This window comes from Athene noctua, chromosome 21 (genome assembly GCF_965140245.1).
Source record: "Athene noctua chromosome 21, bAthNoc1.hap1.1, whole genome shotgun sequence".
In the NCBI taxonomy this organism is placed as follows: Eukaryota; Metazoa; Chordata; class Aves; order Strigiformes; family Strigidae; genus Athene; species Athene noctua.
In genome coordinates this window covers 7,443,866-7,456,815 of record NC_134057.1, presented here as the reverse complement: position 1 = coordinate 7,456,815, position 12,950 = coordinate 7,443,866, and the positions used below count along the sequence as shown (strand labels likewise).

Genomic DNA, 12,950 nt, shown 5'->3' with positions numbered 1-12,950 from the left:
ATGCTATCTCCTGGAGTAGGATTAATCAAGTCAAACTATTTAACCAACCGTGATTTTTGAAAAATTGTAGGAAGAGTAAAACAAGTTTCTCTACAACAGTGAAAATAAACCTCTTTTCCTATGGATCTGAGAACTACCTCCACTGTAGCAACCTCAGCTTATCCCAGGGACCTGACAACTCTCTTCCCTTCCTCCTTGTGTACCTTCCCACAGCCTTCAGCAGTTCCACCTGAACTCCCTCCTACTGCCTGGCAGCTACACCACCGCCTGCTGACTGATGGCCTCCCCTCCACGCTGCTGAATTCCCGAGGGCTTGTCAGATCTGGAAGAACTCCACTCCTGCACCAAATCTTGCTGAGAGACAAAGCGACTAAAGTTCTTATTTCTTAAGAAATCAAGGTAAAACAGAAAGGTACAATTTTATTCCACCTATTTTGAGAATAAAGACAGATGAAGTCCTAAGGGAGGCACAAATACAGGTTTAGGAGAGAAGATGTGCATCTCCCTCTGTCCCTACAAATGGAGGGTACCAATCCCTCCTCCCTCTCTTTGCAAGTGCTCCAACGAAATTCCTCTGTCCCACACGTGTAACTGGGAGTGAGGACTGGTATGAGTCATCTGACCCACTTCTAGCTGGACGCAGCCTTCTGCCTCTCCTCACGTTGGAAACGTACCCTTAAACATAGCTGTACCAGTAACAAGCTGTTTAGAGCATCACTCTTTACAATGCTGCCAGAGAAGCCAGCTGGACTGCTTATGGGTGGTCCAGACACCAGAGACATGGGAAAGAAGAGAGAGGTCTCTCAAACACAATGCTGAGAAGAGTTAAGGATGCAGCAAATTGTGTGCGTCCCTGCCACCAGCAGAGGAAACGAAAGTGGGAGGGGAGCACATGACTGCCACGGCTGCCAGCTGGCCGGCAGCAGGAGTTCCCGGGCTGCTTCTGTCAACCTCAAAGGGTGGGACCAACCCAAAGCTCCTGCCCGCCTGCTCAGTGGAGGTACAAGTTTATGGGAAAAGCAATTTTCAGCTACAGCAGCTATTTCTATCCCTGAAGTTTAAAGTAAGAGAGGTCTGAAAGATGAATGCATGTATGATTATGGTGTGCTTAAAATACAGACAGAAAAATATTATTTTATCCCTGTTTCAAGAATTTTTATGTGCGCATGTTACTACTACATGACGGGCTCGCTCTTATGAGCATACAAGTCACAAAACCCAAAAGCATTCAGGCCTGAAATACCCAATGTCTGCCCATAATAAACAGAAAGTATCAGAGATGCACAATGCCCTTTTCTCAAGCCTTATTTCATGGCATACAGAACTTGAATTTCTAATAGATCAAGTAAGATCAGAGAAATATTAGATCCTGAACCTGAGGTACCTATTTCATTAGTGAGGAAGTTTGTTATTGCTTCAACAATCTTTAAGGTGTGTTAGACATTTGACCTGTCAGCTCTCAGACATGCAATGCACATTTAGAAAACGAGCAAAGTACAGACGTCTATCACTGTGCACGTAACACCTCCCACAGGGGATTTCTCAGTGCCCTATCTTTACATCTGCAACCTTCAGCACAGAGGTAGACAGGCAGACCTTACCATTTTGAAACACTAAGGCAACCAGCCTCCTCTTCAAAAAAAAAAAAAAAAAAGGTCATTCTGACAGAGAATGTGAAGATAGATTGCACCGTAGAGAAGAACTGAGGTGTGTTCTCGATTCATTCTTAGCAGGATTGGTTGGGGGGTTTTTTACCCCCAATATGCAGGACTTTTTGAAGACTGTGCACACCATTCTACTTCCTTCCTTGAGTGGTGAAATACCCTTTTTACAGAAGTTTAATGATTATGAAGGAACTTAAATTTTGCTCCAGTACTGTGTGCTCACAAATCCTTTGGAAATATCACATATCCTGTGCTCACAAATCCTTTGGAAATATATTATCACACACACACACAAAATATGTGTGTATATAATCTATCATGTACCCTGCTCTGCCTGACCCAGACACACAGATGAAACCCACTGACTGCTTGGGCAAAGCAGAGCCTTTCTGCATCTTTCCATATGTTTATTTTATCATGGAAAAAACATGACAAACCACTTTATGATTCTTCTTTTTTTGCTTATCCAAAGTATAATGCAGTTGACTCCAGCTGCTTTGGCCAGTAACAGCAGCACCACACACTTCAGCCCATCAGTGGCCGTGACGGGTAGTGCCAAACACCACCCAGACAAAAACACCACACTGATGAGGTCACACGTACCATATGCTGAGCTTTAATGCTTCACATCCCCATCTATAGTCTTTCAAGTAAACTACAATGCTTAAACAAATTAAGGCATTATCAGTTTTGCTGCTGCCTAACTTACTATGTGTATCATAATGAACAGACACACAGTTGTCACAGAATAGTACAAGCAACTTATTATTACAGAAAACCATCTCAGTTCTAATTATTTGATTTAGGTCACATTTGTATTCGTGTAGGCTTACTGTAGTTTTGCTTAAAATACTTTAATAATAAATGTATCTGAAAGTCTATTCACTTTCAATCTACAGCAAGAACCACTATAAAACCCACTACATTTGTCCATTTTAATCACAAAATATACAGGACATATTGTGAATACAAAGTAGAAAAATTTTAAGGACTTGACTTGCACATCCCATTTCAAGATTACATTTCCTACAGATACTAGTCTGAAAGAAAAGTCATGTTGTAAATTTTATGCTTATCACTTCCTGCAAAGGAACAAAATTTAAATTTCATTGCTAAGCAAAGTACCATGGCAAACATTCATATCTGCTTTCTCCTCAAGATCCCCTTGTCACCACCATAAAAAGAACTACATGACTAAATGGTCTGACCATCCCAGATTAATGAGTCACTCTCAGTCACACACAAGTTCCACGTACAGAATAATACCGTTTGTATCCCCTGTGAAGCAACGGAGAGAAAAGCCACCGGAAACAAGTGGTAGGTTGGTGTTTAAGGTACCTCACATACAGAATCCAAGGAATTTTTATGGAGAAAGGCAGGATTCAAAGCAGTACGTAAGGGAAGATAAAAAGAAATCACATCACACATTTAGCTGTAAAGAACAAATTCACTGACAAATGTAATACTTGCTATAGAAAACCTTGTGAAGATGTGAAAAAATGGAAAAACGGTAGTATAGTGCAGCTGCATACCCTTCTTTCAATAAGGATATTCATCTAGCTCTTACAAAGGTTGTTGAATCTCTTTAACAATTGAAACATGTTTATTTATGCAAAAAAGCAGACATGGCATAGGAATCCATGGTTCACAATTCCCCACTGAGTCCTGCCAAAGTCTCTTTACTCTTGTTCTGGAAGAACCACTTCTGGTAACGACAGTAATTTAGTTCTTTGCCTACTCAAACTTTGTTTTTCCTGCCAAGACTAAAAGGATGCCAAGTGTGCTGTTTTCTTTGCCTTGAGCAGTTGTCACCTTTAAACTGGACAGACCACCTTATTCATTAAGCCCTTTAGCCCAATAGTTATGTTAAACAGCACTGTGGTTTTTGATCAGAACTGATCTGAGCAGAATTCATACCAAATGCTCGTCTGCTGCCCATTACTAGTATTACTGAGTATACCCAACGATGGGAAAAATTACTCAGTAGTTAAGTATTGTATCTGAAGTGAAATGGACTCTTCCCACACAGATTCAAACTTTGTTTGTTTTGGCAGAAAGGTACTGGAATTTTAGGCACTAACAGCAAAATGCAATAAAAAAGTGTTTAGATCACCATGGTCTCTAAGGACCTGATATTGAAAATGTGCAGCCATGAGAGCTTAAACTAAAAACTAAACACATTTAGAAAGACTCGAAGTTAACTCATCTTTGCAAAGAACAGTTCCTCAGTTCTGTCTTCTGCTCAGAGCAGGTTAACAGTATTCCAGACAAAACAAGGGAGCAAAAAAGCCATTTTTTCTTCTTTACAGAAAAGCAGACTTTCACAGGAAGTTTAACAAAGATTTATCTAGGACCTCTTTTCATGGCAAAGAAAAGGAAGGCCTTCCAGAAAAAAGATACAAGTACTTTCCAAAAAAGTACAAGTCTAGAAAAAAAGGTGTAACTATCTTGAGCAACTGCAAGCTAGGAATGTGATTTCCAAGCAAAACAACTGAGTAAAGACAATCCTCCCACTTCAGGTATCTTTCAGGAGAAAATACTCCCATAATGATCAAGTTATTACTTCTAACACACTGCTGGTACATAATTCAGTTAGGGTATTTTAAAAAATAGTTTCAGTTCTCTTAAAAGACGTTATCATTCAGTAAAGCTCTTATCTGTACAATTAACTTGTAAAACTTGGCAATGAGACATTGCTAGCCCTGCAAAGAGACATGCCTATGAAATTAATTTCTAAAACTTCTTATAATCGTTCAAGAAAATAAATCTTTGCACTATTCATCAGTGAGCTCAACATTATTTTATGTTTCTACATTCCATATCCGAGCAATATCCAGTTAAAAAGCAAATTCTGGATGCCTTAGTACTTAAAAGGAACCTCCATCGGCAACCTTCTTGCAATGTTAACATAAACAGACCATTTAGCTATCTCTTGTCACCAAACTACTCATGATTGATACAGATCAGTAGCCTCCATCTCAGACTTCAATAGGTAGCTGTTGGCTCCATGAGAAGTGGAAACAGCCTGACCTCTCACACAGAGTTGCCCTCTATGTGTCAAAATGGAGGACAAGAGTTAGGGAGACCAAGCTTGTATCTGGAACTATTCTTCAGAAGCTACTGCTTTGTACTGGTTTTTGGTCAGCACCTCTTTTAAAACTGAAGTTGATAATGCTGTTAATTACAGTATTATCTACCAAAGTATCATTCAAAATGACATTTTCAAAAGTGATGACCTTAAATTTGTACGCACCTTCCCAAATTAAGGTGATACACTGTTATCAGTAAATACTCCTTGAAATGAAGGACCTAAAAATGCATTGCTATGTTACTGCCAGCCAGGCCTGGGAATAGGATTGTTTTAGAAAAGGCAGTCCTTCTCGTATATTCAATCTGTTTTGCTCAGCTCATCTTGTAAGAAATGATCCACTGCCAAAAGGAGATTGATTACTGTTACCGGAATGAACGCTATCAGAGACATGATCTTGATAGATTTCAGGCAAAGGACAGATGCTAGCACAAGTATTTGCTTTGTAAAATGAATCTCGAAGATTGCGGCTGGACTCTGAGGGTGAATTTACACTTCACAGCTCAGCTGATTTAAGAGGTCACTGCTGCCAAAGGAGGATATCCCACTCTGCGTTGCGTCATCCTGACCCCCTCCCTAGAGGAAGCCACAGCACTGGCTGCACCCTGCGCTAATCCAGCTCAGCTCACTAACATCACAGGCTTCCCCCTCCCACCCCCCTTCCCATTTTTTGAAAATCGAGGTTATGCTGGTTTAGAAGGCTGAAGGCACTAGCGCAGGGGCTGGTAGTGGGAACTGTCCTTTGCAGCAGAGCCAAGCTGTTGGAGCAGCTCGAGTCATAACATGCAACCTCACCCTGACGGGAAGCGTTGAACTCGTTTAGCTTCCCCACCACAGCCACACACAAGCACCAGCCCTTCCACAAACTGAACCTCCCTCTCCCTTCCCCAGGATTCTCTCAGTCGCTTCTCTTTTTCTAGCTCTATATTTGGTATTGGGAAAAAAAACATCTTGGTGAAGCAGGAGGGAAGAAGGGGTGTCAGGACAAAATTACATAGCATTTATTCAGGGCCATCTGTTATTCCAAGTCTCAAAGTACTATTTCTGTATCACCGCAGTGTACCATCCCAGCCATAAGAAAGAATTTATGGCTATTCTAATTGCAATCAGTTCAGCTCAAACTGAAGTATCAAATGTTTTTCTATCTGACACAGAAGAAATTTTTTAGACCTTCTGAAGGGGGAGGGGGGCATCATTGCTTCTCTTGTTCTTTAAATACACACAGATTTAATCTATTAATGTGTTTCTAATTAATGAAGGCAGCATTAAAATCAAGGATACTGAAAATTTTAGCAGGCTTACAAATAACAGCAATAGAAAGTGTTTCTTCTTTTAAAAACATTAACATTTTCTGCTATTCATTCTCAAAAAAAACATTAAGCTGGATATCACTGTCATAGTGCAAAGACCTAGAAATGAAAGCCCAGCTTCAGAAGGATGGATACTAGCTTTCATCTGCTCTACAATTAATGGTACTGATTAACCTTTAAAAGGGTCAGGTTAATTTACTTAAAGATGGTTCAATAGTATTAGTTGCATAGTGCTCCTTGACACGATCAGATTCACTAGATTCAGGTACAGTATTCAATACAATCTTTCACAAAATGAGAAACAATATCTGCCAGTAATCAATAGGAAATTTTTCCTGTGACACAGAACTTGACTGTCAAATGCACTCAAAAATAATCAACACATAGATTTTAACCAAGCTGAACAGACAGTACTTACACATTAAGCAAATTTCTTACCTGATAGGGCTGAAAGGCACTATCTTCAGTTATAAAATCCAGCTGTTTGTCCACAAGGAATTCTACTGCAGTAATTGAATTGTATACACTTTTTCCAACCAAGGGCTTGAATGTCTATTGGAAAAAAAGAAAAAGAAAATGAACCAATTAAAAAAGCTCAGCACATCAAACCCCCAGGACTGTATAAACAGTGATGCAATTCTTCCATCTAAACAAGTTAAAACAGAATAACAATTACTAATTATATAAGAAACGAGGATTTTGTGTTTTGTCGTTTTTCCTTTGTGCCGCTGGTGGAAAACCAGCTCGAGAAGGGAACTACACCATACGTTTTTCCTTTCCCTCATTGTGCTTGAGCAAGAGGGTTTACCACAGAAGCTCAAAGTACAGGAGCACGATTATGCCTCCAACATACAGCTCAGCACGCAGATCCTCCCCTCCTGCCTGCAGGACCAGCTAGCGCAGTGGTAATTGCACTAAGGACGCTGAAGTGGAAACAGACTGCAGACGTGAAAACGCTCCCCCCCTTCCTGTTCTGAAATCGTTCACCTTGCCTCGAGTCAAGCATCTCATTTCCCTGCCCGGCTCTGCAACCGTTCCGACTCTGCTGCCGCCACCCCCGCAGCCGCTCCTCCCTGCAGCAACCGGCTGCTCCGGCGCAGCGGCCTCGGAGGCGACAGCGCCCGGTCCCGGGGCTCTGGCAGCGGGGCCGGGAGGTTTCCTGCCTCCTCCCACGAAGCCGATGGCCCCTCTCCGCTTCCCCAGCACGTGGGAGGAAGCAGGAAACCTCCCGGCCCCGCTGCAAGAGCCAGGCACGGAGAATAACGGGCTCCTCCATAGAGGCTCTGCCCAAAGCGCCCTGCCCCGTCCTGGCACGGCGGGAGGCAGCGGGCCAGCGGGGAGGGAGCCGTGACTTCGGTGGGTCTCCCCAGGAGGGGACGAGCAGGCAGTCCCCTTCCCTCCTGGCTGGGTTTCCTGGAACAGAAGCGCGAGGAGAGCGTGACTGAGCAGGGATGTACAGGAGGGGATGAGTCAGGTGAAAAGGAAATCCCAGCGGATGGAGGGGAGGGAAAATGCCGCTCTGAAGACAGACTGGAACAGCAGGAGGAAGGCATGGGTGAACAAAAGAAACGACCTGCAGCAAGAACATGCAGGATACAAGGGGAAAAAAAACATAGAGGGACAGAAAAAAAAATATAGAGGAAAGTACAGGACAGAAAAAAAAAATTAGGGAAAACAGGAAAAGAAAAAAGCCCTCTGAGAGTAAGTCTAAATTTAAAACGCAGGAGAAAGACAAAGAGGAGAAACAAGGGTAGGTCAAAGCCCATGAAGCGTTGTGTGAACGCTACACCAGCATCTCTCTGAGATGCTGCTACTGCAACAGGACATCACTAGCTCACACGCAACACCCCACAGCAACAGACACCATGTCCTGACAAGGGGAGGGCAGGATCAGTGCCGCCTGTTGAGAGGGGGAAACGGAGGCACAAGGAGGCACAGAGCAGTCCTGTAACTTGACAAAAGCCACCTAAGCAGGGCAGCAGCAGAGTCAGTGACCCGCCCTCAGCCAGTCTGCAGGCAGCTCCTCAGAGACGCACTCAAGGTTTTATCAGACTTCATTACCTACTTTACAAAGGTGTTGCCTTGCGATTAGGCTAAATATAACCCAAGCCTCTCTGGAGCTGCAGCTTTGGCACTTACTAGAGGAATGAGAGAATACTTCATTGGAGATACATAATCCTTGCTAATAAATATATCCAACTCTACAAATGCTCAGATTTAACACACTGCATTCTTGTTTCCATTTTTATTTAAGGTTTCACTACAGCTGTTACCCTTTCTCACACGAGCAAGTGAAAAAACCTCCTATCAGCCAGTCAGCCATCTCAACAACAGGGTAACTAGATGAAAGGGCTGGGGGGGGGCAGGAGAATACGATAATATGCTAATTACTGAGTCTGAATAGTAAATAATTATTTAACCTCTAATAGTTAAGAAAGGGCCTTTGCTCTTGCATCACTCTTCTATAATGGATCTGGCACTGCTAATGGTTCGAGTTAAGAGAGGGTGGAGTTCACATCATGGAATTGCAAAGCGTTGAGTGTATAAACTCACAAGTGGATGAACTTTTCTTTAGAAAAGTCAACGCTGCAGTCTTTCAGTTCTTAATTCACCCCTACATCTTCCCATACACTATTCCACTTTTTCCACGCTGGCTCCCTTCTAACTTTCTGTGCTATTATTCAGGTCAAGAAACACGTTTCCGACTACAAACAACAGGACATACCACATCATTAGCCGAAATGACAGACTGCGGAATGTGGCTTGCAGTTATCATCTGGGATTCAGACAACACTACAGATCAAGGTACGTGTGAGCCACCAGTTTATCTTACTGCTGGTATTAAAAGAACTAGTTCCAAATATAGATCTGTGAGCGTGATTATTCTGAGAAGAGAAACGTAATGCCTTCTCACTTGCTTTCATAGATCTAAGCCTCTAGACAGGCCAACGCCCCCAAAATATGCATGTGGAGGATGCAGGCTATCCCACAAGCACTGAGGAAAAATATGTAAATAAAGCAAAACTACACCATGCCACACACCTCCTCATATGCGGATGGCTGCTCAGCTGCACACGATTTGAGATTTTTCAGACACTATTAGAAAACATTCCCACTATCAAACAACAACAAAACCCCACCCTTTAATAAAAGGAGGCCTTCTTGGGGAAGCAAAGTCCAGACTCCATCAGCTTCAGGAGATAGGCAGGCCACCAAGGAGATATCCAAACTGGGATAGGTTAGGGATTTGAAATATCTTAAGATGGAAGACATGACTGAACTTCACACCACACATTGCATATGCACAAAGAAAAACAGACTAAGAGCAGAACAGGCAAGAGTCAGCTACTAGAGGCAAGCATGTGAGGCATGTAATGACATGAAAATAGATACAAGAAGGTCCAACAAGCTCCTTGCAGGCTTTCAGAGGAAGACGCTCCCTCTTTCCATTCTCAAAGTGGAGGACAACTCTAGGGAAAATCAAGCATGCTGCCTGAAACCAGGAAAAATTGAACCTCTTTAAACAAAAATCTCCTTTTCAAACTCGCATAAAGCTTCCATTTACTATCTACATTAACCCAACTCCCCAAAGACCACAATTAAGCAAAGGACTCCAGCACTCAATTTTAAGTGACATCTGACGTCAGCACTCTTTTAAGCTGCTGCTTGAAAAAAATCCCACTTTCCTTTCCACCAAATTTCCCTGCTTGGCCAACGGGAGCTCTATGAGCACACACTTTGGCTACTTCGCTACCAAGGTCCCCGATACCGAATAAACCATATTTCTTACTCTCTCCCTGCCCCATAACCTCTCCATGATTTTACCACAGCTCATGCAAGAAATAACCTGCCCACGGGAGACGTCTGGCCCAGCTCTGAGACCGAGAAGAAAAGCTGGGTACGGACCTCCTGGCAATCTACGGTTTTAGAAAATATTCAGTACCATCACTTTACAGCAAACAATCTCAAAACTATTCGACGGCATTCACTAAATACTCGCGAACGCAGCGGATTACTCACGGACTGCTTTCTCTAACGCCCAGTAACACAACTCATCTATTTATTTCTCATTTCTAAACCCCCATGGCAACCAACAGGCCTCGCTTTCCCGAGGAGGAAGCGGCACCGAGCGAGCACACAGCGCGTTTTTTCTCTCCGCCTAATGCAATTAAGCAGCTGGAGCCGTGGTTAAGCCGCCCCCACCACGGGGCTCTGGCCAGGGCCGCCGGTGGCTGCGGCAGGCCGGGCGCTGCCAGGCCCGCCACCCCGCAGCTCACTGCAGCAGCCGCTCGGGTTACAGCGCAGCCGGCAGCTGCCGCCCGGCCCAGCCCGCACGGACCGCGGCCTCGCTGCCGGGCCGGGGCTCAGCCCCGCGCCGCCGGCCTGCCCCACTCCGCCAAAGCACACTTGCCTCTTTGCCCCTTGTATTAAAACAAACCCCAAACCAACCACTCCCCAGAGGAATTTGTACCATAAAAAGACTTATAAAAAGCTAAAAATTCACTGCAAGAAAGCTATTCTTCAACTGAAGCCTGTAAGGCTTTTTAGTCTTCCTCTTTAAAGCACAAAAACTGAAAAGAACGCGTAAACTTAATTTACACAGGCTATTCAGCAAACTTTTCCACATATTGTTCTTCAGCCTCGCTGCTCTGTCTGCAATAGCGCGAACACTGGCACCTTTTCATTATGACACTTAATCATTCAAAATAGCCGTAGCTCTCTTCCAGCGCCTGTTTGTTGCCATGGTTTGTACTCAAAGGCAGAATTACCGAGTGGAAAAGAGCGGAAGATAAATACAGCAGATCTGACATAAAAACCGAGCACGGAGTTTCCTCCTTTGCAGGCTACTTCGCCCGCACTCCCCAGGGCAGAGCCCGTTCCCGGCCAGCGCCGCCGCGGGCGGAGCTCCGCGGCCCTTCCCCGGCGGGGCGGCCGGACCGGCGGGCAGAGCCCGGCAGGGGGGCGGCAGCCGCCGGGGCCCAGCGCCCCGCACTCACCGGGCGCCGCCAGCCGGGCCCCGCCGCGGCGGGGGGGCCGCAGGGCTCACCGCGATTACCGCGGCTGGCTCGTAACGCCGCTAACGAGCCCCTCGAGTTCAGCAGCCGCCGTTACGGGCAGAAATTGCGCCTCGCTAACAAAACACGCACGCAGGGAAAAAAAAAAAAAAAAGAAAAAAAAAAAAGAAAAAAAACCTGATTTCTTCAACTCCGTTTTGCCGAAGGGCGCAGGCCGGCCCCTGCGCGGCTGCCCCGGGGCAGGGGGGTGTCCGGTACTCACGGTGCCTCCGGCCCGCCTTCAGCCGCCGCCGGACCGCGCACAAAGCCGCCACCGGCCGCGTGTCGCGCCTCGCCCGCCTCCGCGCCCGCGGAAGCCCGCCCGTCACATGCGCCGCCCCGCACACCGCGGGGGCGGGCGGGGGGCGATGGGGGGGCTGGGGGCGCGCCCCGCTCCGCCCCGCGGCCTGGGAGGGCAAACAAAGGGGCGCGGGCGCCCCGCACAAAGTTAAAATGTCCGCGGGGGGGAAGGGGGCGTCCCGCTGATCCGCCCCCCCCCAACTCATGGCGGCGGATTCTCCCCCCTCGGGCCCCAGCCGACCCCCTCGCCCGCCGGTACGCACCTCGCTCGGCGCCCCGCGGCCCGGCCCGCGGGACCTCCGCACCCGCCTCGCCTTTGAACTCACAAGGAAAATGGTTCTCGCCGCTTCCGGGTCGGGCCGGGCGGCCGCGCCGGGGCGGGGACGGGGCGGCGGGGGGAGGGGGCGGAGGCGGGCTCGCCGCCCGCCCTTTGTGGGCCCGGCGCGGGCTAGCGCGGAGCGGGGCCCGGCGCGCCCCCGCGGCTGGGTCACGGCGCCGCCGCCGCTTACATAAGGGCGCGCGGGGCGGCGGGCCGGGCCGGGCCGGGGCGGCGGCCACGTCCCGCGGGGGCGGAGCCGCGGGCCACGTGTGGCGGCGGCCCCGCGGCGGGGACGGGGCTCCCGGCGGCCGAGAGCCTCCCGCCGGCCGGGACCCCGCTAAACCCGACAGGCGGTTCCGGGCCGGAGGCCTTCGGCCCCCGAGAGCCGCCCCGGCGGCGGGTCTGCCCCTCCCGCGGGTGGGCTGCAGTGCTGACCATCTGCACCACCACCACCCCCGAAAAAAGAAAAACGGCAAGGAGAAGGAAGGGCGGGTCAGGCATGAGCTCAGAGCCTGACTCCGGCCCAGAAGCCGCCGGAGCAGCGGGCGGCGAGGGCAGGAGCCGGGGCCGGCAGAGGCAGCGCGAGGCCCGGGAGGGGTGGTGAGGCCGCAGGACCCCCCCAACAGCCTCATCAGCACCCAGGGACAGCCCGCAAACACACGCAAAACGTTGACAAACATCTAATTTTCAGCGTATAACCGATCTGCTCCTTGATAGCAAAAACACCCCATAAAATGTGTCTGCCTAGTGCTGAACAGAAGTAAATTCCACTAACCAACTAGTTGGCTGCAGTTTACATAAAAACAGCAATCCACCTGAGTAATCCTGGGGGGGAAAAAGTGCACGGTGCACTATCTAATGAGAAAATGGTTTCCAAACAAATTTAGCAATAAAGCCTGTAATGCATTCCTTGAGTTTAGCTCACATGCACAAGCATGGATAGAAGAAAAAAAAAAAGCTAAAATCACAAGGGAGGTTACGATACAGGCATTTATTTCCTCCAAACCCTTTAAACATAAACAGCTGTACATTTTTTACTTCATGGAAGAAATATAAAGCGGGTGGTTTGCCAAGAAAGTATGAGAATAATGGGAAATCACTGCATGACTACCTCTCTGTTCTCATCTTGAATTATTCCAAATGATGTAAGCTTAAAGGTGTACTGGAATGCTATAAAATACTGAGCTCTGAAATAATATCTACTTAAGTACATTT

At 47.0% G+C, this 12,950-nt stretch overlaps 1 protein-coding gene across 8 annotated transcripts in view; it reads right to left on the bottom strand.

Moving 5' to 3' along the window:
- The window catches only part of JMJD1C (jumonji domain containing 1C), a 163,533-nt gene that overhangs the window by 50,411 nt on the left and 100,172 nt on the right, over nucleotides 1–12,950 (bottom strand). For 4 of the 8 annotated variants that reach the window (XM_074924449.1, XM_074924448.1, XM_074924451.1 and 1 more), the window contains one exon: nucleotides 6,501–6,614. The exons of 1 other annotated variant lie outside the window; for it this stretch is intronic. In XM_074924449.1, coding sequence (XP_074780550.1) covers nucleotides 6,501–6,614 — 114 coding nt within the window. Of the gene's footprint in view, nucleotides 1–6,500; nucleotides 6,615–7,049; nucleotides 7,073–11,679; nucleotides 11,762–12,950 lie in introns of those variants that run through there. 3 more of the 8 variants (XM_074924455.1, XM_074924454.1, XM_074924452.1) reach the window with 3 other exon arrangements.